The sequence below is a fragment of the Physella acuta genome, unplaced genomic scaffold (genome assembly GCF_028476545.2).
Source record: "Physella acuta isolate Inbredline_101_S28 unplaced genomic scaffold, ASM2847654v3 ptg001591l, whole genome shotgun sequence".
NCBI classification, from domain to species: Eukaryota; Metazoa; Mollusca; class Gastropoda; family Physidae; genus Physella; species Physella acuta.
The window spans coordinates 62,085-89,385 of NW_026733105.1; the positions used below are offsets into that span (position 1 = coordinate 62,085).

The window sequence follows — 27,301 nt, forward strand, 5'->3', positions numbered from 1 at the left end:
TAGTTCATTGTGTGTTAATGTTGTTAATTTATATCTATAATTTTACTATTCTATCATATTTAAAGAAAATAAAGTATACTAAATACAGTTCGAATAACTATAAGCAAGGAATTGTGGGCATTATTACAATGTTTATCCTACTGCACAAAAAATAATTCTAATTAATTTCCCAGTATTAATTTTCCCTCTCTTGAAAAATCCACTGAACAATGAGATGCATTTTTTTATGATTGGAGATACCGATGTTTGATTATAGACTCTTCCATAAATAGGTGTGATAGGTTGTTGTTACTACTGTAATATCGACTAGCTTTATGATAGTAAAGTAAGGTTAGGACTAGGGTTGGGGTTAGGTTTAGGGATAGAGTTAGCATTACCATTAGCAAACCTTGCATGTATTTTAATTAACTACCAGTAACCTAACACCCCCTTTTTTAAAGAAGATTCTATTATCGGAAACTGGTATAAAAAATCCCAGTTTCTGTGTAAAAGATGGTGTGTTTTCAGTGTTGATTTAATATTGTTAACACACAGTGTGTGATCTTGTATTTTTGTATACTGGCAAAACTATATGCCCGTTTGTGAGTAGTGATATGACGTGTTAAATTCTTGTCTTATTTCGTTTACGGGTTTCGTTAGAACACTACTTTGGTTTGGAGTTCAGGGTATTGTTCGTGCTATGGTCGTTATGGATATAATATGGCCAGACAGCGATACAAGACCTTGGCAGTATTGAGTCTTGACAAGCGGATAGGCAAATTGTTTTTAATCAGATTAGCGTAAACCCCTAACTGGGATCTGATCTAGGAGTGTCTTCTTACAGATTTTACAATATATCAAGATAGTTCACAACAGTTTAACGTCTTGTTGTTATCGAAATAGTAAACAATCGCTTAGTCAATTCAAAGCTCACCCTCTCACAATGATCTAGTTATCGAGATGAAGTAATGTGAACTCCACCGCCTCATATTCCAAAGGTTCCAAAGGAAGTAGCTTTGGATTGGATAAAGTAACAATCGCAGCTAATAACGATCCGGACACAATGGTCACTACTTAACGTACACTTAGGTTTAAAAATGCATTTCGGGTCAAACCAAGTTAATAAATCAAGATAACAGATTTATCTAAATGATAAATAAAGCAAATAAAAAATAAATAATACGTTTTGATGGGTACCTGATTAACGATGAGGAAAGTGAAGGCGTATGTTAATAGCTCTGATTTCACCACCATGATGTCACAGAAACAGATGAACTTCCTTTGCCCAATTGATCGCAAGGTATGAAAGGATAATCGTTACTCATACTGTAAATAGTTCCTCTATGTTTATATTTTCAGCCTTACCGTCATCAGAGCCCAAGTTTGACATGCCCATGGTCAACGTGACGGTCAAAGAGAAGTCCACGGCGACACTGCCTTGTTCGGTCAGCTCTCTTGGTTCTTATCAGGTGAGTGGGTACATTGGTTTACAACATGGGTACCACAGCTGTTGACAATATGGGTACCACAACTGTGTACATTATGGGTACCACAACTGTGGACATTATGGGTACCACAAATGTGGACAATATCGGTACCACAACTGTTGACGAAATGGGTACCACTGCATGTTGGCAAACTTACCTATATTGAGTTACATTTTTACAATGCTTACAAAATGATTTATAAGTTGTCAGTTTGAAAAAAAAAAGAAATACGTCTAACCTAAGTCTTATAAACATCTTACATTATAAATGTACTACGTGTTTATGTGTTATGTATTTCTTTACATGTTGTAGATTGTGTGGACAGATCAAGTTTCAACGGTTCTCACGTTAGAAGACAGAAGGATTATTGATGACGAGCGGTAGGTTGATTTGATTCATCGCTAGTTTATATTTTAATGCCGTAGCTCTCAAGCGTATACTAAATTACTTAAACAACAGACTATCATTTGGATCTCAAAACATTTTGAATATAAAATTAACTCTGTTTTAGTAGTAGTCAAGACAAGCTTTTTCCACCCCAAAGTCCTTGTAGCATGTTAATACTAATCTCATTAAATGCTTGATGAATATTCTGTTCTAAGGGTGGACTACTGATGAAAAAAATGTTGTTATTATATCAATAACTTCAAATACTTTTTATCAATAACTTCAAATACATTATGCATCACAAAAATGTATTTATTGGTGCAAATGTTAGACTTTTAGTACTTTGATGAAGGTTATCGGGGTCTAAACTATCAAATTTTATATATACTGCGTAATGTAAACAACTCGTTACCTAAAAGCAAAACAAATTTACATATGCATAGAACTCATCGCCTTAAATGAGTTGTTGGAAGGAAATATTGATATCTTTACAAACAATATTTAGTGATTTTATCAGTCCTCACAAGCCGATGATGAAAACTGTAATACTAAAGCGAACACGCAAGGCAAACTGAGGCAAAAAAAAAAGAAAAAACAAAAAAATAAACATTTAGTGATTTTAAAAAAAAAACGAATGTATATTTTAATCACGCTATTCTTTATTGCGTTATTGAAACAAAAACATACGTTTTTGTTGTATTAAATCATCTAAATATTTATGGGACCTAATAAATAAATTTAATAGATATACACTGGAAATTTGAAGTGATTTTAAAAGTTTTCCCAAGAGATCGGCCTTTGTCTTAAATGTTATCCCTCATTGTGGGAAGCCAAAATTTTGCCAAAAAAAAATATAGAATACGTGTTGTTTAGAAGGAATGGTTTATACTTGTATTAGTACATCTTAAAATAATGCTAATGTTATTTAGTTTGTAATATTTATTTCTTTTTAGTAGTTGGTAATTCAATGATGCTATTTTTATATTTTGCTAATTTTAATACATTTTTTTAAAAATAATTTATCTAACTATTTTTTCATTTTTTTATTACCATTTTTTAAGCGCGTCTTTATTCTTCTTTTTTTTTTTAAATTCCACTTAAAGTTACATCCCTTCATAAGTTTACAAATGGGAGATAATCCAATGGCACTTAATTCCATGTCGATATCAGATTTATCCTCCAAAAAAAGCCTGTTTTTTTGTACTAGGCATCGGTACCCGTTACACGGGCAGTTCTGGTGACTTTTAGCTCTCTTCTCTTTACAAATACGATACCCGAATAGACACATATTAAGTTGTACCATTCCACAGACACTACCTTAAAATTGACAAAATAGAGAAAAGGCTAAATTAAAGTTTAATGACAAAATATTTTATTATATTCATATATCTATAGCCAATACAATGAGCCCAATTGATACACAAATCCATTTAAAAAATATACATAGAAAACAAAGCAGTCTAGAAAATAAATAAAAATAATTGTTTTAGCCATGAGACTTCACACACCAAGAAAAATATTTCTAAAAATTTCCTGCACTGTAGCTTTTACCCCCTTCAGACTTATGAAACTGCTTCTCTACAATAAACCTTGCAGTCACTATCTGTTTTCTTCTCCCTTTTGCCTATAATCCCTCCTTCTTTTCAGCTTTGCTAATACAAAGAGTTTCACTCCCGACACTCCCTGAATTGAATTCTGCAAATTGACAACACAGTGCACACTTCAATTTTTTTTGACACCAAGATGTGTTTTGGAACCCGTGCCCAAATCTTTGCATGGATGCTTTCATTAGCATTCTGTGTCATGCCAAATAAGCACTTTTCGAGCAAACTGTCAGCGGTGTGCTTTCATATATTGGCTTGACCTTCTTAGCCACAAACTCGGACATAAAGCAGGTGATTCTACCAGTGTGTGAATGGGGTATTTGCTCGAGAACTATGGCTCTCTGCCAAAAGCACCAAGACTCAACTCCAGTGGGACAGTCATGGTAGTTGGGTACTTCGTCGGAGGAAGCTGCGTGTTGGAAGCCCATCAAGATTTTTCTCCTGAGTTCTTCTATAATAGTCTATATTGTCACATTTGCTGGCTACAATCTTCTTGTAATACCCCTGAAGTAGGTTTATCTCTGCCTGCAAATTGAGGAGTATTTATTTAAAATATGGTTAAAAAATAAATTGTCACTGTAGCAAAGAAAATAAAATTGAAAATCCTGACAATATTTGTAAAGGGTAGTACCTTGTGTTAGGCTTCCAGTTTTTTGTCCATCTAGTGTTGTGCCATTCTTTGCTTCAGTAGCCACTAGGTTTCTTAGAAGCGTTCCCTAACCTCTTGGATACGTTATTAGGGCCTGTTTCTTTATTGGAACAACACAGTGTGACGAAGACAGAAGCTAGCTCGTTGTATGTCTTGCTGTCTCCATCACTTACAAATGTTGTGTAACGTAGGCTATTGTCCTGGGACCTGACTTGACTTAGTCCTCTCCGCTCCTTATGGACCATAGGGCCTCCACCATTTGCTTCCATTTCTTCCGATCCCCGGCTATTAATTTAGCTGTCTCCCAAGACATCCCTTTGGCTTCAGTTCTTCAAGAAGACTCAGCCTCCAAGCCTGTCTCTGGCGCCCTCTCTACCTGGGAGCGTGTTCACATTGTCTTGGCTGCTTCAAGTTCCATTAGACCAGAGGATCCTGTGTGGTTGATGTTGCAGTCTTGTTTACGATTGTCATACCACTCTTTGTAGGCAGCAAGGCTTTCACTTTTTTTAGTGCAGCCCATTGTAGAAAAAAGCTGAAAAAAGAAAGAATTTGGTATCTGTAAGCAAATACAGTCCATACGTCTTTTTTTGGAAAATGTTTAAACTAGTGGATGCCTAATAACTACTCTTACCTAGTAGTGTGTCTACATCACATGAAAATCAACAGCTAATCCAGCAGTGGTTCATATTACTCTTTGTTCATGCTTGGATGTATGGCATCTGTTATGTCATGAACCATAAAAACTGATAGTTAGGTCTAGTGTGTCTGCATCCTCTGAGCCATACATCATTTTCACAGATGAATGACGTCAGCATTGACCAGCTCTTCAAACAACAGGTTTTTCGCATGAATGTCATTTAGATGGGCTATGACGTCTTACATTCCATGGCGCCCATCCCCATTGTCTTGTAAAAAGCATTCATTCCAGCATATCCAACTCCTACATTAAAAAGCTGATGCTACCAGCCGACGGTTGATCTCCTAATGCATGCTCTCTGATAGTGTCTTGGATGTTACAGTGCTGGTATGATGCATTTTACACTTAGAGCATGCAACCCGTAGCAGAGCCAGCTCTATACGTGCACATTACAAGCTTTTCTAAGCAAACATTGCAGATTAGCTCACCCAGATTAAGCCATACAGTAATCTTCGTCATTGCGTTTTTATGTGAAGATTTCAATGTTTTCTACTGCTACGAAATATACAGTGTTGTGTGGCTAGTATATGTTTGAAATCACTTGGACTATATATTTACACAAGAAAAACCTATATTAATAATCGACACACTCATAGGCAATCCGTGTTATGTTTTTACTGATTTGTAATGACTTTCATACCCCCACCCTACCACCCTCTTCTCTCCTCAGTATTAGCCTAGAGCGGCCGTACACCCGGGACTGGAACCTGCATATCAGGGACGTCAGGTACAGTGACCAGGGCATCTACAACTGTCAGATCAACACCAACCCAGTCCGGCTTAAAACCATCAACCTCATCGTATTAGGTAGGTCTTAGCTCTATTAGAATCCCCTTTCTCATCACAGGCAATCTCAAAATCATAAACCTTATCGGATTAGATAGGTCTTAACTCCATTATAATCCCCTTTCTCAGCCCAGACCATCTTTAACCTAATCGTATTAGATAGGTCTTAACTCGGTTATATTCCATGTTCTCAGTACAAACAATCTTAAATTCTTAAAACGTTCTATTTAGATCGCACCATCGTTTTAGTCTGCTTTGTTTAACCCTTGCAAAACTGAAGCCTTCAACTTTAAAGTGCATCCGTACTTTTTTTTTAAATTGCTCTTTCAGCCTTGTATATGCTTGTACGCCCCCCCCCCCCCCCCCCCTTCCAGTCTATCCCTTCTCCACAATGCTCCTGCCGATTAAGAAAAACTATTCAACGTCAGCTGCTTGATGCCATTATAATTTACGAAGCCTTCTCACCAAGGGAAACAACTCAATTAAAGTTATTGAAACCGCCATTGTCTTACTCACCTTCCAAAGCTCTCAGCTATTACAAGCTGAATTACTTTTTTTTTAAACTGTACATAATTTTCAATGTTCTAGAGCTATAGTTTACTAAAATTCCTTTAAAACAAATTTGTAATTTTATTTATAAAGATGTCAGACACTTTGATAAAAAACTGAAGACTTTACTACAAATATATAAAACTAAATAGCTAAACGCTTTATTGTGCTCGTCGGGCTACATAGACTTATATAAAAAAAAAAAAAAAAAAAAAAAAAAAAAAAAAAAAATTTTCATTAATGCAACTGGCAAAAGCGTATTTCTTCTGTACAATTTGCAATTTATTGACATGGTGTCACCCCACTAAATGGTGTCACCCGGTGCGGTCCGCATCCCCCGCCCCGCCTTCACTACGCCTCTACAAACACCTTTTATGTGAGTGTGTTTAAGACACAATGGGATATGGCTAAGTGACTTCACAGGACGTGTTTTTTTTAAATCGCCTAATTTATTTTAATCTTTATGAGTGCACCATGTATACATACTCGTGTTTGTACATACATCTAACACAACTTTCTGCCCGGAGCAGAACAGTCACACTGATGTTTTATGTAGGGGACTCTTTTGTTTTCTTCTTCTTCTTCTTCGTTTTTAACCGTGATATTAAAAGGGTCGTTACTCCACAATCACGTATTACTTGCCAACATGTTATGAGCCAGATGACCTAGATCAGGGATCTCCAAACTACGGCCCGCGGGCCGGATGCGGCCCACGAGGTCCTCTCATCCGGCCCACGAGGTCCTCTCATCCGGCCCGCGGAGATCTCTTAGCCCACGGAAAAACGTTTGGTGGTGATGGCTGAGGAACTTTGCTCAGAAAAATCACGACATTCCTGGAAGAAACTGGCCCCCGAACTGAAATTTGGTAGTTAATGCGGCCCTCGGTCTGAAAAGTTTGGAGACCCCTGACCTAGATCTAGGAACAATCTGCAAGGTAGCAGTGGTTTGTTGTAGGAGTTTTCTTTCCTAGATGAGTTGCGGTCCCTAGTTAACGAGCCTCATCTACTCAGCGCTCTGAACTCTAGTCAGCAATCACACGCTATACCTCCCAACACCAACTTTTCAGTACACAAATACTAAGACAAGTTTATTCAGTCGGTGTAATTGACCAAAGCAGCCGTAACCCAATGTCAAACATATAGCTACGGTGTACGGTAGAGGGATACTAACTTGGCTCTGTTCCACTTCAATCCTCTCGTTTATCAAATAGGGGTCGGCGTGGTCATGGTTACTAAACCGAAAAGTCTCGAGTTCGAACCCTCGGCCAGATGAGGCTCGTTAGCTGGAGACAGCCACTCTTGTAGGAGAGACAATTCCAAAATCAAACAACTGCTGCCTTGTAGTTTGTTCTTGGTTGGACAAAGGCTATGGAAGCAAATCCAAAGAGAAAAGCAGGCTGAAATCGGAGTCAATGAATGGCGCATAACCAATTGACACGTAATCCTTGGTTGTGATGGAAGCATGGTCGAGTCGGCAAAAGCTCGTGGTTGATAAATTCGAAAAAAGTCTCGAGGTCAAACCCTCTGGCAGATAAGGCTCGATCCCTCCAAACACTAAAAATTAAGAACGAAGAAGACGAAGTTTTTCAAATGTTAATGGACAATTTTCTTGATTAGAACTTTGTAAGCAGATTATGAAAGTTAACGCTTCAGAGTTCGAACAACTGCATGATAAACTTGTCTAGAATGCCTTATTTTTCGAGCAACTGACGTAATTAAACTTAAATAAAGAAACTATCTCAGACTTCATGCTAATTATTGTGTATAAAAAAACAACACGATTCAAGCCGGAAATCAAAACAAAAGTTACACACAGGCCCTTAAGATGTCACAAAAGGTAGCTAACTAGATCCAGCCAAACATTCGAAGCCACTATACAAACAGATAAAGTAACTCTTGCATTGCTTGATGCGAAAAAAATGTCTTCTGAGTGGAGATCTAATATTCCAAACTCGAATTCGTTTCGTAACTCAGTCAATATAAATATTTACAGTTTCCCGTTCGTGCCCAAGATACATGGGGCAGATGAAGTAGAGTTAATGTTTCAATGGCTTCGGCGTAAAGTGAGATGGTGTGGTCAGCGCTATGCCCAGCCGCTTCCGTTTCCCTAACGTGAAATCAGGTACCCATCAGAGCTGGGTGGACTCAAGGACGTCCTGCAGACTCCAGCCCGGGATCCGAACTCGAGACTTTCAGCTTAGCAGTCGTAAGCTCTACTGTTCAACCACTCCGTCTCCAGTCAATATAATTAAACTATAGAAATATTTTTATTGTTCGAACTCAATATACGAACACATCAAACAAAGTAGAGCAATAGTATTGAATCGTCATTAGACCTATCGATCCATTGGACAGATGAAGTAGAGTTCATATGCTTCTTGAAATCTGCATATAAAGAGAATGTATGGTAAGCTCTTTTCCCAGCCACCTTTACTTTCCCCAACATGAGTTAAGAACCTAACAGAGCTGGATTGACTCAGCGACGTTCTACTAATTCAGGCCCGGATTCGAACTCGAAACTTTCGGGTTAACATCCAAGCAAAGTAGAGCAATAACTGGTGGCTATTCGATCTACTTAAACTTAATACAGCAATTAACTTTCATAATTCGAACAATTGGCGTATCGCAACCGGAAGTAAACACGCCGTCCCGAACGAGTGGTGTATAACAAACTGGAGTTAAGTCCCTTATCGACCAGCGGACGCCCGGTGAGGCCCCACCGCTGATGCCAGGAATCTAATTTGCTGAACACCTCCCCGACCCCCGTGCGCATATGTCACTTACAATTTCACATAGCCCCGTCCCCCGGGGGGAACAGCAGTCCAGGAAACGGACACTTTGTAGCTTGATATCGTACTTGAGTACACGGGTTCTCAAAATGACAACGGTACACAACCTACATTATCCGTAAATAATGCTCCGAGACCCACAAATGTAACAAAGTAAATAATATAAAACCTCTGTAATATATAATGCTTATCTTGATACTCGTATAATTTTTCTGAGCAAAACTAATTTAAAATGTAGAAATAATTTTTGATTGTTATTTTCTTCAAAGTTTGGGGCATAGTTAAAATATGTAGGGGATCCTTGACCAACCGAGAAGCTAGTAGGTACTCTGCTGCTACTAGTGTATTTATTTTCCTGACCAATATTGGCTGTATAATGTCCCCTGTAATCGGTTTTGAAATTTACCATACTTTAAAATATGGTTCAATTGAATGGTAGATGGCGCACTGTGTCGACCGATGAAATGGTAGATGGTGCACTGTGTCGACCGATTAAATGGTAGATGGTGCACTGTGTCGACCGATTAAATGGTAGATGGTGCACTGTGTCGACCGATTAAATGGTAGATGGTGCACTGTGTCGACAGATTAAATGGTAGATGGTGCACTGTGTCGACCGATTAAATGGTAGATGGTGCACTGTGTCGACCGATTAAATGAATGATGTCTTGTGCTTCACTTCCTGCTCAATACGGGACATTACGGTATTATATTTAGTACATCTGATCAAACGGAGGCCTTTTGTCGAAACGTTTCATGTGCGTGTGTATGTAGAACAAGATTTCTATTTCTTGTGGAACTATGGGACGGTGTGGTCGGGGCGTAGAACCTCGATCGGTATCCCGTATTATTCCAGCTTGGCACAGACGAGTATTTGTAACTTCTCCAAGTCGTCATGTTAACGTATGAACTTCAGATCTATGAAAAAACCAAACACTATTATATTTATCTATATTTTAACATTGATTATGCAGACGGCTAATTACGAAAAATAAAATAATTCTACAAAAGTAAATAAATGAATACAACAAAACAGTAAAAGTAGAATTCTCAGTTTGAATTGGACGATTCCTACGGCAGATGAAGTAGAGTTGAAATGTTTCTTAATAATTTCATCTAAAAGGATGCTGTGGTCAGTACTACATCCAGCTGCTTTGACTCTACAAGGCGGGTTAGCAGACGAGCGCTCTAACACGCGACCACGTCGTCCCATACATCAAAACAGCTGACACATCTATTTTTTTTCAAACACTTTAAAGTGTGTAAATGAACCGATAGTTTATACAGATCATGAGACTTCAGTGCGATAAAAGACATTGAATTCCACAATAACGTTGATTAGACGGCTTCAGACAAGGTTATCATGAGTTCAAAATGGTTTAAAATAGTTTTAGCCCGACTTTCTGCAACTGCAACAGGTTAATATGTTTTCACAACTCTAACTATAACAATGATCTACAAAGCGTAGGTGGTTTTAAATGTTGTATATGTGTTTTCGAAAAACGCATGAATTGTTTTTGTAATAACAGAAAGATATTATTATAACTTTTCTAAATTACATTGCATTTCGATTGGACACAAATGTTGAGGTTTTATAATCTAAAAAACCTGAGTTTTCGTGTACTTTTAAAATCATCCATATGAACAATTATTTAAGCGGTAATATTTGTTTTAAAAAACGATGTTGTTGTAACTCAGAAACAGTAAGTTTTATTACTTACTTATTGAGAGAAAAAAAAAGGGGAGGGGGTATCTAACGTTTTTAAATTAAAAAAAAAAACGTTAGCTTTAGTACTTCAAAAACGATCACTTTGCTTACTTATTGAAAGGAAGTATCTTACTATTGACACTCACCACCGACCACCCTGCAGCAGCCCCGCCCCAGAGCCCGACCCTCGGGCGGACGTCAAGCCCCGGGGCCCGGCCAAGAATTATTTGTTTTAAGACTATTACCACTATCCGACTGATCCCCCGGCTAATCCCGTGCCAGACACGAGATATCCCCCCGCAAGTGACCAGCGAGATCCATCACATGAGTTATCTCCCCTCTCGTGAGTCGCGTCCCCTGGATACCAGACTCCGTCACGGGAGTTAACTCCGGCGTCCTTTGGACCTGCAGGAACCCACGTGGTCGGTGTGTTATATCCTGTAAATATGGCGGGGATTCACGGGGAGTTGATTATGACGTCAGAGAAACAAATTCAAGTGCGTCAAAATGATATATGTGTGTGGGGGGGGGGGGGGGGATCGGGCTTGTTGAACTCGTCACACAACACTTGGCTTCAAAGTTCCAGAGTCAGATTCCAATGATAGGGTGTAATCCCAGGACCTGCTCGTATGAAAACTACAGAATTCGTCTATCTAATCTAGTAACTGGCCATTTGTGCTGCTCTAGTATTGATACAAAATACTTAAGTAGAAACAAATTATACTCATTTTAATGTATTAAATCTGACATAAATTTCTCTAAAAAAATTCGATATACATTTGTATTCTGAACATTTACAGACATTCCAAGTTTTACTGCACATTTCCGTGGTACAGTAGGTAACGCAAAGAGCACCATACTGATAGGCTTCATAAAGAGTTCATTAGAGCACATCTTGAAAGTACATAAAGTTCTTCTTTCAGACCTAAAGATCAATAGCTCAGAAGAATTATTCATATGTTTCTTGACCACGGTATATCAAGAGATGATGTGGTTAGAATTTTGTCCAGCCACTTTAACTTTCCCTAAGAGTCAGGTACCAATCAGAGCTGAATGGACATCTTACAGTCCCGAGTCCAGACCAAGATCTAAACTCGAGACTTTCGGACTAGTAGCCGGCCCACTATAAAATATATGGTATGGAGGAATTTTCTACATCTGCGTGTATGACGTTAGGCTTAGAATCAAAAGTGCTTTCCTAGTAAGGTGCGTGAGTGGAATACACCGATTAAAAAGAAAAAGAGATAAGTAAAAGAATGTCAGGAGATCTTTCGAAAATGATATAAGGGATATAAGGGATGCTGGGTTGTCATGTCTTGAGTTATAAGTAGCCATAGATGCCTTGCAAAAGTAGCCATAGATGAGTTGCAAAATTAGCCATAGATAAGTTGCAAAAGTAGCCATAGGTAAGTTGCAAAAGTAGCCATATATTAGTTGCAAAAAGAGCCATAGATGAGTTGCAAAAGTAGCCATATATGAGTTGCAAAAGTAGCCATAGACGAGTTGCAAAATTAGCCGTAGACGAGTTGGTATGAGAACTGTAGCTTCGGCCCAATGATTCTGAGCGAGCAGAAAGATATGAGCAGTAAAGAAAAACAAAACGAAATCGATTCCACTGTCTCCACTATTACAACAGCACTTAACACTTTTTATACCTGATCTGTAGCGGAAGCAAACTTTTGAAAAAAAAAAACCGTTGTAGCTGACTATTTACATAACAAAAGTAAGTATCAGTCTCCAGACGACTGGGCAGTAAACAAACACAAACTACCCCCACCCCCTCCCCAACAATTATCAGCCATAGACGCTTACCCTCGTTATTTACATACCACGTACCCAACCATCTCCTAAACGCCGGCCATAAAACTCCACACAAACTCTGATGACTTACTATGATTGGCAAGACGAACACGTCTACATTCATAAAAAACAAAAAAAAAAAAACTCTTCGCTGATGCTTATTCTTCGAAATTACAGACTTTTTGTTTTTGTTATTTTGCTTGCATATTTTTATTACAAGAACGGCATTCTTTCGGTAACTGTAAGTTTTGTTACGAAAGGTTACATTCGATTTTTTTCTTTGTAATAGCATGGAGTCGTTTGTTGGCCAACGTAATAAGTTCTCAAAATCAACCTGGATATATTAGATTCGTCACACTGCCCCTCCCACCCCACACATAAAATTATATATATATATATATATATATATATATATATATATATATATATATATATATATATATATATATATATATATATATATATATATATATATATATATATATATATATATAATCTTCTTTAAAGGAGATATTTGAAACTTTGTGTTTACGTGTCTAAAAAACTGTTGTAAATCAATCTTCTCTCAATAAAAAAAACACATGCACCCGTCCTTACAATAGCTTTGTTTAATGTACAAAAATATCAACGGGAATTCCACTTGAGCTCACAATAATCCCAGGGTAAACTGCGAAATCTGCGAGGCGCTCGTGACTGTAATCTCAAATATGAACACATGAATAACCATGAAGATTTGATAGACCGCACGATTAATTCTTTATTAGATTTTTTAATGCGAAAAACAAATAACAGAAGAGGTTTTTTTTTTTCTTCATACATATATAAATTTGAATCTCAAATTATCTTTTTCAGCTTGTAATATTTAAAAGAATTTTACTTTTGAATTTAAATAACACATTTTTCGTGCGAAAGAAATAAAAAAAAAATTCGAATATATTGAGTCAAAATAAGTTGTATTTTAAAACAAATACACCTTTTAAATGAATTATTTAATGTTAGGAATAACATCTTTTTTTTTAATATTAGTATTGTTTTATAGAAATGCAGAATATATTGAATGTGTTTTGAAATTTTCATTCAAAGCAAGTAACGTTCAACGCCCGAGATTGTTCGGGATCTGATAAGAGTCGGTCCCGACGCTTGAGATCTTTTTTTCTCTCCGCTGGACACCAACAAGATGGCGGCAGAATAGAAGAAAGAGGTGTGGTTAATTAGGCGCACCGACAGATGTCCGCTCGATTCATTCATGGTCAAGTTCAAGAGGACATTAGGAGGGTCTGCTCATCAGCCGAGTGAGCAGTAGTCACTGACCTACATACATATATAGTGATGCTAGACCAGGGGAAAGTCGGGAGGGTGGGGTCGCTCGGGCTTGACTTGAATTTTTTTTTAAAGTAAAATTATTGGGACTCTAGTTCACCTAGTGACATAGCTTTTGTTATCGTTGTTAGTATAGACCAGTGGTTCTTAAGTTTTGGAGGTACCGAACCCCATCAGTTTCATATACGCTTTCACCGGAACTTCTGAATAGTTCTGTCGTCTGCACTGACAAATCTGCTGATAGGTAATTATATGAGTCAGGTGTGTTACTTGACCTCCGCCGAACCCCAAGACTGACTCACTGAAACCCTGGGGTTCGATCCAAACCAGGTTAACAACCGCTTCTATAGATAGTAGGATTTAATTCATTGTAGACTTCAATCTTTATATATGGCTTTACAATTGCACTCTTGACCTATAGTTACTATTATAGGTCCCTAATCTAAAAAAAAGAACATTAAAAAGTGGATCCAAATTCATTACACATACCTTAGAAATACATTTTGAAAAAAAAAAAACGTTAAATATCATTTGAGTTATTACATACATAGTCAAACAACGAGAAAATGATTTTTTTAGGAAAGCATTGATATGGGGTATTTGAGAACACCACCAGGGAAAATAAAATAACGTATCCACTTTGGTTTCCCTGCAGTTGCTGTTAGGGTCAGATTTGAAAGTCGGATCAGTCTTATAATTTGTTTTTTGTCTTAAGGGTTGCAGCTTTCGACTATAGGTTAGCGTTATGGTATGGGGATACAGAGAAACCCGATCAGAAATGTTTGTTTCGACAAAACATCAAGCCCGGAAATGCCCAATATAGAAAATTGACGCGAGGCTTATTTTTATCCCTTACAAAAATGTTAACTAAAACAAACTTTAAATTTACATTTTGTGCCTCTCCGGACGCTAGCTAATGCTTCTACAACGAATACCTGAATAATGCTCCCGAGCTCGTCTATTTGATTTTGAAATTATTTCCTCGAAGAATGTGTGACTTTGGTTCTTGTCATAGCATGCGTGGCTTTGGTCTTGTTATAGCAAACAGTGTCCGAGATTTAGAGAGAAAAATGAGCTATATTTATTTCGCTACCTTTTTGGCTTTGAATTGCGTTTCATATCTGGGTAGTACCAGCATTTTTCTTACAGGGGAGAGGGGGGAATAAGATGATGCTATCGTCTGGTATGCAAACAAAATATAATTTTCTTAGAAAGATTTTCGAGGAACTCTGTAATATATTGCAGATTGTTTTTTTTTTTAAATTTAAATAAGTTTGGCCTAAACACAAAATAATTATACTTTCATTTAAAATATGATATGGATATTGAACAACACAATATATTAAGTAAAAGGGTCCACAGAAATATGCTTATGCAATTAACTTCAAAATGAATAAAAGGTTATATTTTTTAGTGTTGAATGTCCAATTGCAAAAGATTAGTAACGAAGCAGTTATTAAAACTGAAATAAAGCACAATTCAATCTTTAAAAATTAAAACGCCAATTTAAAATCAGAAGCAATCCAAAATCTAGCCAAATTCCATTTAGAAAATAAAACCTTGATCCAACTTTTTGAAAATCCACATTTTGAAATAAAAAAAAACGTCATTCCCTTCCCTATCCTTCACCCTAAAAATAACAAACAAATCAAACAGAAAAACAAAATCAACAAAATAAAACAAGCCAATAACCAATACGAGAATATGATAACATCAAGCACGACTTAAAACTGAACGGTACTGACAGTCTGACATTCAACTTAACAAACTTGTGTCCGTCCAACATTAGCGAGTCGCTCAGACGTTGTCGTACGGCATGGAACATCACGTGATCTGCAGGATCAATCCAGATTAGGAAAGATGAGACGACGGACGGAATCGATGACGTCTGACTACGACGTTTCACGGGCAATACAACAAACACGTTTAGAGTTGGGCTGGGTTTTTTTTTTCTAAAATTTGTAGTGGTCAGTTTTTTTTTTTTTTTTTTTTTTTTAAATGTACGACCCATTGATCGTTGTATGGAGGAGATGATTTTGTTTGAGGTGAACTTTGGGACAAATACAAATAATCCGATGCTTCGGCTAAGCATTTTCGTTTTTTGACAAACATGTTTAAGACTAGAGAATATACGGTATGTTCAGTGGAGTGGATAAAGAGCTTGAGAGGAGTCAAAACCTTTAAGAGTAGTTGGATTGGGGTGTAATAGTTCAAGCAAAGTCACATTGTGCAATACGTGTTGATTGATGTATTACAATAGGTTAGCCTGTCGTCCTTCATGGGATATAGGCCGCTGACAAGGGGTCATCCGTGTATGACGTCCACACAGGGGGGGGGGGGGGGTGTCGGAAAAAAATGACTTTTGCGGACGCGTGTATACTTTTAAAAGGGAATTAGGTGGACTTTGGTGGACGGGTCCAAAATTTAAAAAAAATGTGGACGTCATAAATGGATGATCCCCCCCCCCCCCCCCCAGGGCTTTCCAGACATCCCTGTCCTGGTCTAGTCTTTCCAACTGTCTCCTACTGTATCCACACTTCTAGTCTCTCCAACTGTCTCCTACTGTATCCACACTTCTAGTGCTCTCCGTCTCCTACTGTATCCACACTTCTAGTCTCTCCGTCTCCAACTGTATCCACACTTCTAGTCTCTCCAACTGTCTCCAACTGTCTCCTACTGTATCCACACTTCTAGTCTCTCCGTCTCCTACTGTATCCACACTTCTGGTCTCTCCAACTGTCTCCTACTGTATCCACACTTCTAGTCTCTCCGTCTCCTACTGTATCCACACTTCTAGTCTCTCCGTCTCCTACTGTATCCACACTTCTAGTCTCTCCGTCTCCTACTGTATCCACACTTCTAGTCTCTCCAACTGTCTCCTACTGTATCCACACTTCTAGTCTCTCCAACTGTCTCCTACTGTATCCACACTTCTCCAACTGTCTCCTACTGTATCCACACTTCTAGTCTCTCCATCTGTCTCCTACTGTATCCACACTTCTAGTCTATCCGTCTCCTACTGTATCCACACTTCTAGTCTCTCCAACTGTCTCCTACTGTATCCACACTTCTAGTCTCTCCAACTGTCTCCTACTGTATCCACACTTCTCCAACTGTCTCCTACTGTATCCACACTTCTAGTCTCTCCAACTGTCTCCTACTGTATCCACACTTCTAGTCTCTCCAACTGTCTCCTACTGTATCCACACTTCTAGTCTCTCCGTCTCCTACTGTATCCACACTTCTAGTCTCTCCAACTGTCTCCTACTGTATCCACACTTCTAGTCTCTCCATCTGTCTCCTACTGTATCCACACTTCTAGTCTCTTCAAATGTCTCCTACTGTATCCACACTTCTAGTCTCTTCAAATGTCTCCTACTGTATCCACACTTCTAGTCTCTCCATCTGTCTCCTACTGTATCCACACTTCTAGTCTCTTCAAATGTCTCCTACTGTATCCACACTTCTAGTCTCTTCAAATGTCTCCTACTGTATCCACACTTCTAGTCTCTTCAAATGTCTCCTACTGTATCCACACTTCTAGTCTCTTCAAATGTCTCCTACTGTATCCACACTTCTAGTCTCTCCAACTGTCTCCTACTGTATCCACACTTCTAGTCTCTCCAACTGTCTCCTACTGTATCCACACTTCTAGTCTCTTCATCTGTCTCCTACTGTATCCACACTTCTAGTCTCTCCATCTGTATCCTACTGTATCCACACTTCTCCAACTGTCTCCTACAGTATCCACACTTCTAGTCTCTTCAAATGTCTCCTACTGTATCCACACTTCTAGTCTCTCTATCTGTCTCCTACTGTATCCACACTTCTAGTCTCTCCAACTGTCTCCTACTGTATCCACACTTCTAGTCTCTCCAACTGTCTCCTACTGTATCCACACTTCCCCAACTGTCTCCTACTGTATCCACACTTCCCCAACTGTCTCCTACTGTATCCACACTTCTAGTCTCTTCAAATGTCTCCTACTGTATCCAAACTTCTAGTCTCTCCAAATGTCTCCTACTGTATCCACACTTCCCCAACTGTCTCCTACTGTATCCACACTTCTAGTCTCTTTAAATGTCTCCTACTGTATCCAAACTTCTAGTCTCTCCAAATGTCTCCTACTGTATCCACACTTCTCCAACTGTCTCCTACTGTATCCACACTTCTAGTCTCTGCAACTGTCTCCTACTGTATCCAAACTTCTTGGTGTCTTCCAAGTCACGTCTCAAAGTCTTCCTTGGTCTGTCTCTTGTCCTTTGCCCAGTGCAATCCACGTGAAGACCTATCTTTTTATGCTTCCTGGGTGTGTTTGATGCATTATTAACATTGACATTAACATGTGATTTACACACACAACCTGACATGATTTTGTTTTGTTTTAAGATTTTATTTTGTTTAATTTGTAAGTCATTATTTCTCTTATTTCTTTTGTGCCAGAGAATGCCTTATACAACGGAAGCGTTTTCTGAAAGAGTAAACATATTTGCTTTCATGCTTTTCATGATTTCGTTCCTTGACTGAAGTGAGATACTATAAAGGGTATATAAAGTGTGTGATAATTGCGTGTTACACCTGAGTCAGTATAAGTCAGTATAAAACATCGCATGTCCGATACATGTGTGAATTCTTCTTCTTCTTCGTTCACCAAACACAATTAAGCATTACCTTACAACTTGCTATGCGCCATATAGGCTATTTACTGCGATTTCAGCCTGCTTTTCTTTCTGGATTTTCTTCCATAGTCTTTGTCCAACCAAGAAACAAACTACAAGGCAGCAGTTGTTTGATTTTGGAGTTGTCTCTCCTAGAAGAGTGGCTATCCCCAGTTAACGAGCCTCATTTGACCGAGGGTTTGAACTCGAGCAACCATGAGCTTTACCGACTCGACCACACCGACCCGCTATGTAGGACGCCCGCTTTAAAGGATGCCAAGTGCTAACATAGCCGCTCTGGAACTCTGGGAGCCAAACCGTACATACTTCTACCGGTCGGATATGTTTCAAAGTTCGACGTATAGATCAAATACCGATGACAACAGTGTCCGACATATTTAATTAGACCATGGGTTCCTAAAGAAAGTCTCAACCGTGAATGACGAGGCTAGTTAAGAGCATTTAATGTTACTCAATGTATTAAAATAGCAAGAATATTAAAAGTCTGCTAGAAATTCTTATTTTAGAGCTTATTCAATTTCTTACTAATTTCGAATGTTAAATTCTATGAGGGTCGCGGGTCACTTACATTTTATTAAGGGGGTTGCCAATCGAAAAAGTTAGGGATCCTCTGTAGAGATCATGCAATTCGTGTTCTTATATATGTCTTAAGATAAGTTTTGAAAGGCATAAATTTACCAATGGAAAGGAAATGATGATTGAACAAGTTTCATAGAAAGCGATATTTTTTATATAAATTGATTCAAGATAAATAATGTTAGGTTTTTATTATATTAAATTTGTCCTTAATATCATAACACTTTATCGTCTTTGTTCAGTTGTTGCAGCGATTTATAAAATAACTAATATTTTATTTATTTTTGCAAAATGTTACTTTGTTAATATTTGTATTTCTTTTATAATTTACTATTTAGATTTTTTAAATGGTTAAAGCAATGTTGCCTCCCTTTACTTTATATTTTCTTGAACCTTGACGTGCGGTTTACTAACTGCAATTTGTTTGAGTGTTGCAGAATATATTATTTTGAATGCATATTAGCAATACAATTATATATATATATATATATATATATATATATATATATATATATATGAATGTATATGTATTTATATATATTATTTATATACCTACATATGCAATGTTTAATAAAAACAGATCTCTACCAGAGATAATCCTATAGTTTTAGGCCCCTAGGCACATGACGTCACATGAATTAGCCGAATTTTACCACCAAGCAAAAGCGTCACTGTGTACTACACACAACACAGCAACAAGGCACCCACTAATAATAGTAACACTCATTTGGTCCACAGCTCACTTAACTAGAGATTGTCTTGACATTTCACAAACCCTGACCGCCCATTTGCATTGAATAATTATTTGGTTAGCGAGAAATAGAGTAAACAGAATTGGATGTCATAAACCAGTGCAGGCTACAACTTGCAAATGTTATGACTGTTAATATTATGAGGCATTCTACTAGTGCAGAAGATATAGTATTAAGATATTTCTTTAAATACAAAAGATAAAAGCGTTTAACAATTTGCAGCTTTTGTTTGGTATGGCAAAAACTTTTTCAAGTAAATCAAGCGCTTATCCATAAGGCTAAATTTATTTATACGTCGTCGTTTGATATATAGATCTAGGCCTACTAATTGCATTGCAAGATACGCGTTATATGGTATTGAATTAGTAAATTGACAGTAAGTTAAGAGAGGTTTACTAAATTTTTGTGGACGTGCAAATGGGGGGGGGGGGGTCTGTCGAAAGTTGACGCGTGTGGACGAGGGAGGGGGGGGGGGCAAAATTCAAAATGTGTGTGGACGTTGTAAATGGATGACCACTAATTTAAATTTGATCAACTTTAGAATGATCAATTCCTCATTGGCTTAACATTTAATATAAAATGAAACATTTTAGGTAATTTAACATTTTATTTTACAACCCCTTGTAAATACGCAGTACATTTATACGATAATATAAAAATTATCGAGATTCTTGACGTACCGTCCAATGGTATATTGTAAATATCTATTTAGACTGACACCAGACAAACATGACCTTTCATACTTTGTATTCCCCTTGGGGATAATATTTGGGAATTACTTCTCTGAAATACGTTGGTTCGTGCGAGCATTAGTGCTGGGTACTCATGTCGGCATAAATTAGCGGCACCGCTGACACAAATACATACATGAATTAAGACAGTTGTTATAGGAAGATTGACATATCACAATAGATTGTAGGGCTGACACTACTGTAGACATGCAATGGTACACCATAACTACTGCTAGTTATTAATTTTTATGAGAGGGGGGGGGGGGTTGGTCAGTAAAGCCAGTGTTAGCAGATGGTGCACAATAGCTGGGAACAGCAACACATTTTAGAGACAACTCCAAAAACAAACAGCTGTTTCCCTTGAAGTTTTGTTTTCTTTATAAGAGTAAACTTTAGAGAAAGTCTATAGAAGCAGATCCCCAAAGAGAAATAGCCTCAAATCGGAGTCAACGGCCAAGACAACGCATATCAGGTTGACACGTGATGGTTACTTGTTTTGGCGGAAATCTCGCCCAACTTTACAATTAAGAACGAAAAAGTTTTTTTTAATTAAATGTGTATATTTCACAATGTTTCGCAACTCATATCATCTTAACAAATAATAGCAAAAATGCTAGATTTTAAAAGTTTACTTTGGTAAAAAGCGCATCAACAGGAAATAGTTCAATATTTTTTGTTTAAATACGATGGATGGCTTCGATATCAATAATTATAGTTGGGTAATGATTGTGTCGTGAATAATTAATGAAGGTCACACAAGTGCGTGCGTGTAATTATCAACTGGTGCGGCGCGTGAAAGACGAAATACTAGCATGAGATAAAAATAAGCCTACATTTCGGTTAGCCGTACCGTATATTAGAATCCCTTTTATCGTTATGTCCACATTGATTTATCTTTTCAACGCGAAATTTCATTCAAAGCGTTTTGTAATTGGACGATAGCAATGAGGATTTAAACTCAAAAAGTAAAAGTTTTTCCATTTTGAATTTGGCGGCCCAAGGGTTAGGTGAAGTATAGCACATCTGTTTCTGTGACATCGGCGTATGAAGAAATAGTGTGGTCAGCACGATGCCCACTGCCTTTACTTTCCCTTAACGTAAATCAGGTACCCATCAGAGCTGGGTGGACTCAGAGACGTGCAACGGCTCTAGCCAGGGACCCGAAAAACTAAAATAGTGGGCCTACTATACATAGTGGTAAAGCATGGAACTTTCTCATTAAGGATTTCACATTTCAAAAACGATCTATTTCGCTTCTAGGGGATGGGTCACCACGCTTTGACGTCAATAAAATAGGCAACAATTGCCCACGCTATGACGCTAATAAAATAGGCAACAGTTACCAACACTATGACGTTAATAAAATAGGCAACAGTTGCCTACACCATGACGCCCATAACTTGAGAAATCGGTACAGTTATGGTTAGGCTTAAATCATGTGTGGGCATTACATAGGAAACGTTGATACCGGCCTGACTTTTAAAATATTGATTTTTTTTGTTTACCAAACTCCAGTCTCTACCTAATCGGTTTACAAAATTACTTTTTAAAATCGACCATACATACACCCTGACACCCCACTCTGATGGGGGAGTTCAAAGTTTAACTGTCAGGCTATTTTAATCTACCCTGAGACCATGGGACGTTTTTTAACGAAGCCATTTATCATGCGGCTCCGGCGAGTGCGGAAAGAAAATGGCCGCTACACCGTAGTTTAAGCCGGACAAATATGAAAGAATGAAGACGTACGCTGGTTGGTTAAGACGGTGCTAACGTCCCAGGCGTGGGGCTTTCGTTTTTTTCTTACCCGTCCAGGTTTTTAAGGCTTATGTTCTTGTGTCTCGCAACGTTAACTAATGTAGGGATGATTTTGTTTTGGTTAGGGAGAGATTAGAGAGGTGTGGGACTTGGGTGTGAGGTGATGTTTGACAAGGAAAAAGTAGGATGACGATGATGGATTTGGGATAAAGGAAGAAGGAGGAGCACTGGTAAGGTGTTATTGATATCATGGGCGTGGCTACGATGGGGCGGCGATAAGAGACAAAGGCGTGTTTAAGGTGGGTGGTAATCAAGAAAATTGGCATGGCTACGAGGGGATTGTGATAAGAAGCATATGCGTGTTTACGATGGGTGGTAATAGAAAAATTGGGCGTGGCAACGAAGGCGTGGTAATAGTAATCATGGGCGTGGATGAGATGGAGTGGTAATAATATACATGGATGTGGCTATGATGTGGCGGTAGTAAACCACATAGGCGTGGCTACAAGGGGGCGGTAATAAGAAGCATGGGGTAATAAGAACCATGGAAGTAGCTATTGTTGGTGTAATAAAAAGCATTGGGGTTGACAGGGTAATAAGACGCAGGGGCGTGGCTACATAAGAACAGTAATAAGTAGTATGGACGTGGCTACCACGGCAAAAAAATAAGAAACCTGTCGTATTTAAGACCAGGTCAGGGTCGAGTTGGAAAGGAACGAAATTCATGGGGCGTTGTTAGTTCACGATTTAATATATGAGCATTCTACCATGTGTACATTTGGAGAGATCTTTGAAACTGCAGTTTTTTTTTTGTTTTTTTTTGTTGTTTTTTTAACTACGCGCATGAATTAACTGTACTTGAAGGTTTTGGTAAATAAAATCGACTTGGCTTTGAACGTAAATATATATTATATGTTACCGATAACTTCAAAAGGATGATTTTTGTTTTCATTTTTTTTAAAAAGAAAATCGCGCACTGATTGTATAACTTAAAGAGTCCTTACATTTACCAAACGATATTATCCACATTTAACATTAAAATAAAAATAAAACTTTAACATATGTCATAATTCTTAAGCCGGTATACTCCGGATGTGACGAACACTGGCATAGAGCGCACACTCCTTGTATTAAACGATTGACACCCTAAAAATAGCCACTGGCCGGCCTTGACCTTTCACAATTTTCTAGGCTGAGTGAATCACTTTGCTGATGACGTTTTGGCCGATATGTAAAAAATCCGAGAAAAAAAATATCGGCCCATTTTTTTTTTTAAATTGTGAATTTTTTTTTATATGGATGCTGTATGCGGCTTGGAGAGATTAAAAAAACATATATATGGTTTTAAAATGCTCAAATGATTGGGGTCATCCATAAATGACGTCACGCTTTTTTTGACGATTTTTACCTCCCCCCCCCCCTCCCCTCCGTCACACGTCGTCACAAAAAGTCAGACCCCCCCCCTAAAATGACGTCACACCTCAACCTACAAACCCCCTCAAAATTGCAGTTGAATTTTATTTAAACATCGATATTTTTCCAAAATTTTGTCTAAACTATTACAATTTATTAAAACAGTTATCTAAAACGCGAAATAACGTCTAAAATTCGTTTTCTAACATTGCTTTTTTATAATGCAAAAATGTGACGTCGCAACATCTGAACCCCCCCCCTCCCCCTCATCACACATCGTCACAAAATTACGGACCCCCCTCCCCCCTACGAGTGTGACGTCATTTATGGATGACCCCATTGTGGAAATATGGACTTTCAAGCGCCAGGTCTTTGTCAACATAAAGAAAGTTTTAAAAGTTTTATTTAAAAAAAAATAACGGGTAAAAATGTAGTTACACAAATAATTTTACTTCGTGGAATTAGAACGAATAATCAGTGGCATAGCTAGTGTAGTGCAGTTGATGTTGGAAAGAAAGAGGGATAACATTTTTTTTTTAATTTAAAATTTCATAAAATATAGGAAAAAGGTTTTTAAATAATAATTTAAGCATCTGCACTAGACAGAATATATAAATGTAAAAAAAAAAACTGCCTACAAATAAGACAGGTTAAGATGCATTTCAGCATTGGAATTATTGTTTTATCAAAACTCTCGTTTTCAAATAAATATCAGACTGTATTTCTTTTTACGTAGCTATATGCGTTGCTTAAAAAACATTTTTTGTTGATTTTTCAAGTATGTAAATAAAGAATAAACAAAAGTGACTACCGGCCTGATGTATTAAATGTCGATGTACCTATTCCATCTCTCTCCGCGTTAACCCTACGTATCGTATTATGCTAAACAAGCAGACTTTGTAGATATTCTTCTATTCATGATATAACCTACAATATGTCATTTCGTGTGGGAAGGAGTTTAAAAAAAAATTCTCCAACGCTCTCGATGGCCAATTAGTCATGACCCCTCGTGGTGAGACATACCAGTACGCATGCGCGTACCATTCCTTCCGGTCCCCGCGGGACGCCATTAAATATGAAGACGTCCCGCGTGTAAACAGAGAAGTAACGAGGAAAGACGCATGCGCACAAACACCCATTGAATATACTGTACGTTCCAACTAATATTCAAGTAAGCGAGTCTCGTTTTCTGGTGCCAGAAAGGGAAAGAACTCCCGCGGGGAAGGATTGGTGTAATGACGCTGGATTTATAAGAACAAGGAGAATCATTAACGTCATTATTTGGGCTCTCATCAACGCAAAAAATTTGGATCTTTGGGACTGATCTCCAAGAATGTTGCCGGATGCTGCTGGTGATTATTTAATGCTCAAATCCTGTATTTGTAACAGCACAAGAAAGTGAAAAAGCTGAACATTTAATTTAGAATTAGTGCCCCAAACCTCAGTTGGTCGAGGAACCACTTTCCCTGCATAATTTAATTTTTTTTTGTTGTTTCGGAAGTGTGAGATGGCACTCCCAGTTTTTCACACAGCCTTTACTGATGCAACAGCTGATTGGACTGGCTACGGCACTAGACGCGGCCCTTGTAATATATATTATGAGGATTTCAAGAAATGTATCAGTGTTGTCCCCTACCCTAAAGCGTCCTTTGTTTGTGACAAATTTCGAGCTGATTTTGCAGAATGTGCTATCAGAGACAAGCAGATGGCATGTGTGAAAGCAATGGCAGATGAAAGGAAACGCCAGGGCAGACAGCCATTACCTCCAACACCCCTATACTGTCTTGATAAAAAACATTAATCTTGTGGCGGATAAAAATAGATTTCAAAGTAGTTTGATTTGTACATGTTGAAGTTTTGAAGCTCTTGTGGCACTATGTCTACTGGGGCTGTATTACAAATAAAAGTAAACATTAAAAAAAAAAAAAAAAAAAAAAAAAAAAAAATTTGTTTCAAATGGGAGACTCTATTTAATAAAATAAATTTGTTGACATCGAAAGTTAAAAAACAGAAGAAGACACTAGGTGAGTTAACAAGAAAAACGTTTTGAAGTCAATTTCCTCAAAATCAGTCATAAGTGACTTAGCAGGTTTTGCAAGCAGGCTCCTCATTTCGTACTAATTAACTTGTAATTACTTCATTAAAAAGGTGTCTAGAGTTGGGTGAACTTTTTAACAGTCGGGTCTATTTGCAAATTTCTACTGGACAGGATTAATTTATGCATGGGAAGGAAATTAGAGGGACTGACTGGATACAGGCAAAATTAGTTTTTTGGTTGAGTTGTACTATCTGTTTCACGCCGAAATGGTTGATGGAACAGCCGTGTGTGTCGTATTGGTTGATGGAACAGCTGGTTAGATAAACTAGGTTGATGGAACAGCCGTATTTGTCGTTTGATTGATAGAACAGTCGTGTGTGTAGTGTTGGTTAATGGAACAGCTGGTTAGATACACTAGGTTAACGAAACAGCCGTTTCATTGATAGAACAGCCGTGTGTGTCGATTGGTTGATGGAACAGCTGTATGTGTCGTTTGACTGATAGAACAGTCGTGTATGTAGTTTGGTTGATGGAACAGCCGTATGTGATGTTCGATTGATACAAAAGCTGGTAAGATAAACTAAGTTGACAAAACAACGTGTGTGTCGTTTGAAAGATGGAAAAGCCGTGTCTGTCGTGTTGGTTTATCGAACAGCCGTGTGTGTAATATCGGTTGACGGAACAGCCGCATGTGTACTTTGGTTGATCGAACAGTCGTGTGTGTCGTTTGGTTGATGGAACAGCCGTGTGAGTCGTGTCGGTTGATAGAACAGCCGTGTGTCGAGTCGGTTGATGGAACAGTCGTGTGTGTCGTTTGGTTGATGGAACAGTCGTGAGTGTCGTTTGGTTGATGTAACAGCCGGGTGTGTCGTTTGGTTGATGTAACAGCCGTGCGTGTCGTTTGGTTGATGTAACAGCCGTGCGTGTCGTGTTGATGGAAAAGCCGGTTTGGTAAACTAAAAAAAAATAATTACGGCCGGTTAAGTTTACTGGGATCATATTGAAACAGCCGGTTTGCAACAATAAGGTTCAATAATTAAAGAGTCTTTTATAAAACAAGTATGTAATCATTTGTGCTGTCTATCAACCAGCTATCAACAAGCTGTCTATATAGTGTCGCGTTAAATCGTGTTTAAAAATGTCTGCTTCCTACTATCACTTTTAAGCAGAGATTTGAGAATACATAAGCATTAATCATCACATCAAAAAACCAGAATAACCTTATGAATGAACTTACCTTACAAAATTACATAGTACCGTGTTTTTTTGCACATAATGTACTTAAACTTCAATTATTTACTGTATTACTACACATAGTTTCAAATAAAATTGTCTTGACAAATATGCACTTTAAAAATGAGTTGAAGGATTAGGATCAAGTTATTTTATAGAGAAATCATCTTGTTTACAGATAAAAGTTTATATAGGCCATGTTTGGTAACACTGCGGAGCCAGTGTTTCAGATGTTTTTTTTTTGTATTTAGTTTTTTTTTTCACTTAATGTTACATTGAACAAATGCTATCGTAAGGTTACAATTACTGGAAGTTGATGAAGAGTTTAAGCCGAGGAGAGAATGGGCAAAAGGTACAATCATAAAGA

The 27,301-nt window shown here is 37.9% G+C and overlaps 1 protein-coding gene across 1 annotated transcript in view; it reads left to right on the forward strand.

Moving 5' to 3' along the window:
- Positions 1-699: 699 nt before the first annotated feature.
- LOC131929078 (limbic system-associated membrane protein) overlaps positions 700-27,301 on the forward strand; it is a 38,419-nt gene continuing 11,817 nt past the window's right edge. The window contains exons 1-4 of the mRNA XM_059285268.1: positions 700-754; positions 1,339-1,448; positions 1,779-1,846; positions 5,474-5,610. Coding sequence (XP_059141251.1) covers positions 700-754; positions 1,339-1,448; positions 1,779-1,846; positions 5,474-5,610 — 370 coding nt within the window. The remainder of the gene's footprint in view (positions 755-1,338; positions 1,449-1,778; positions 1,847-5,473; positions 5,611-27,301) is intronic.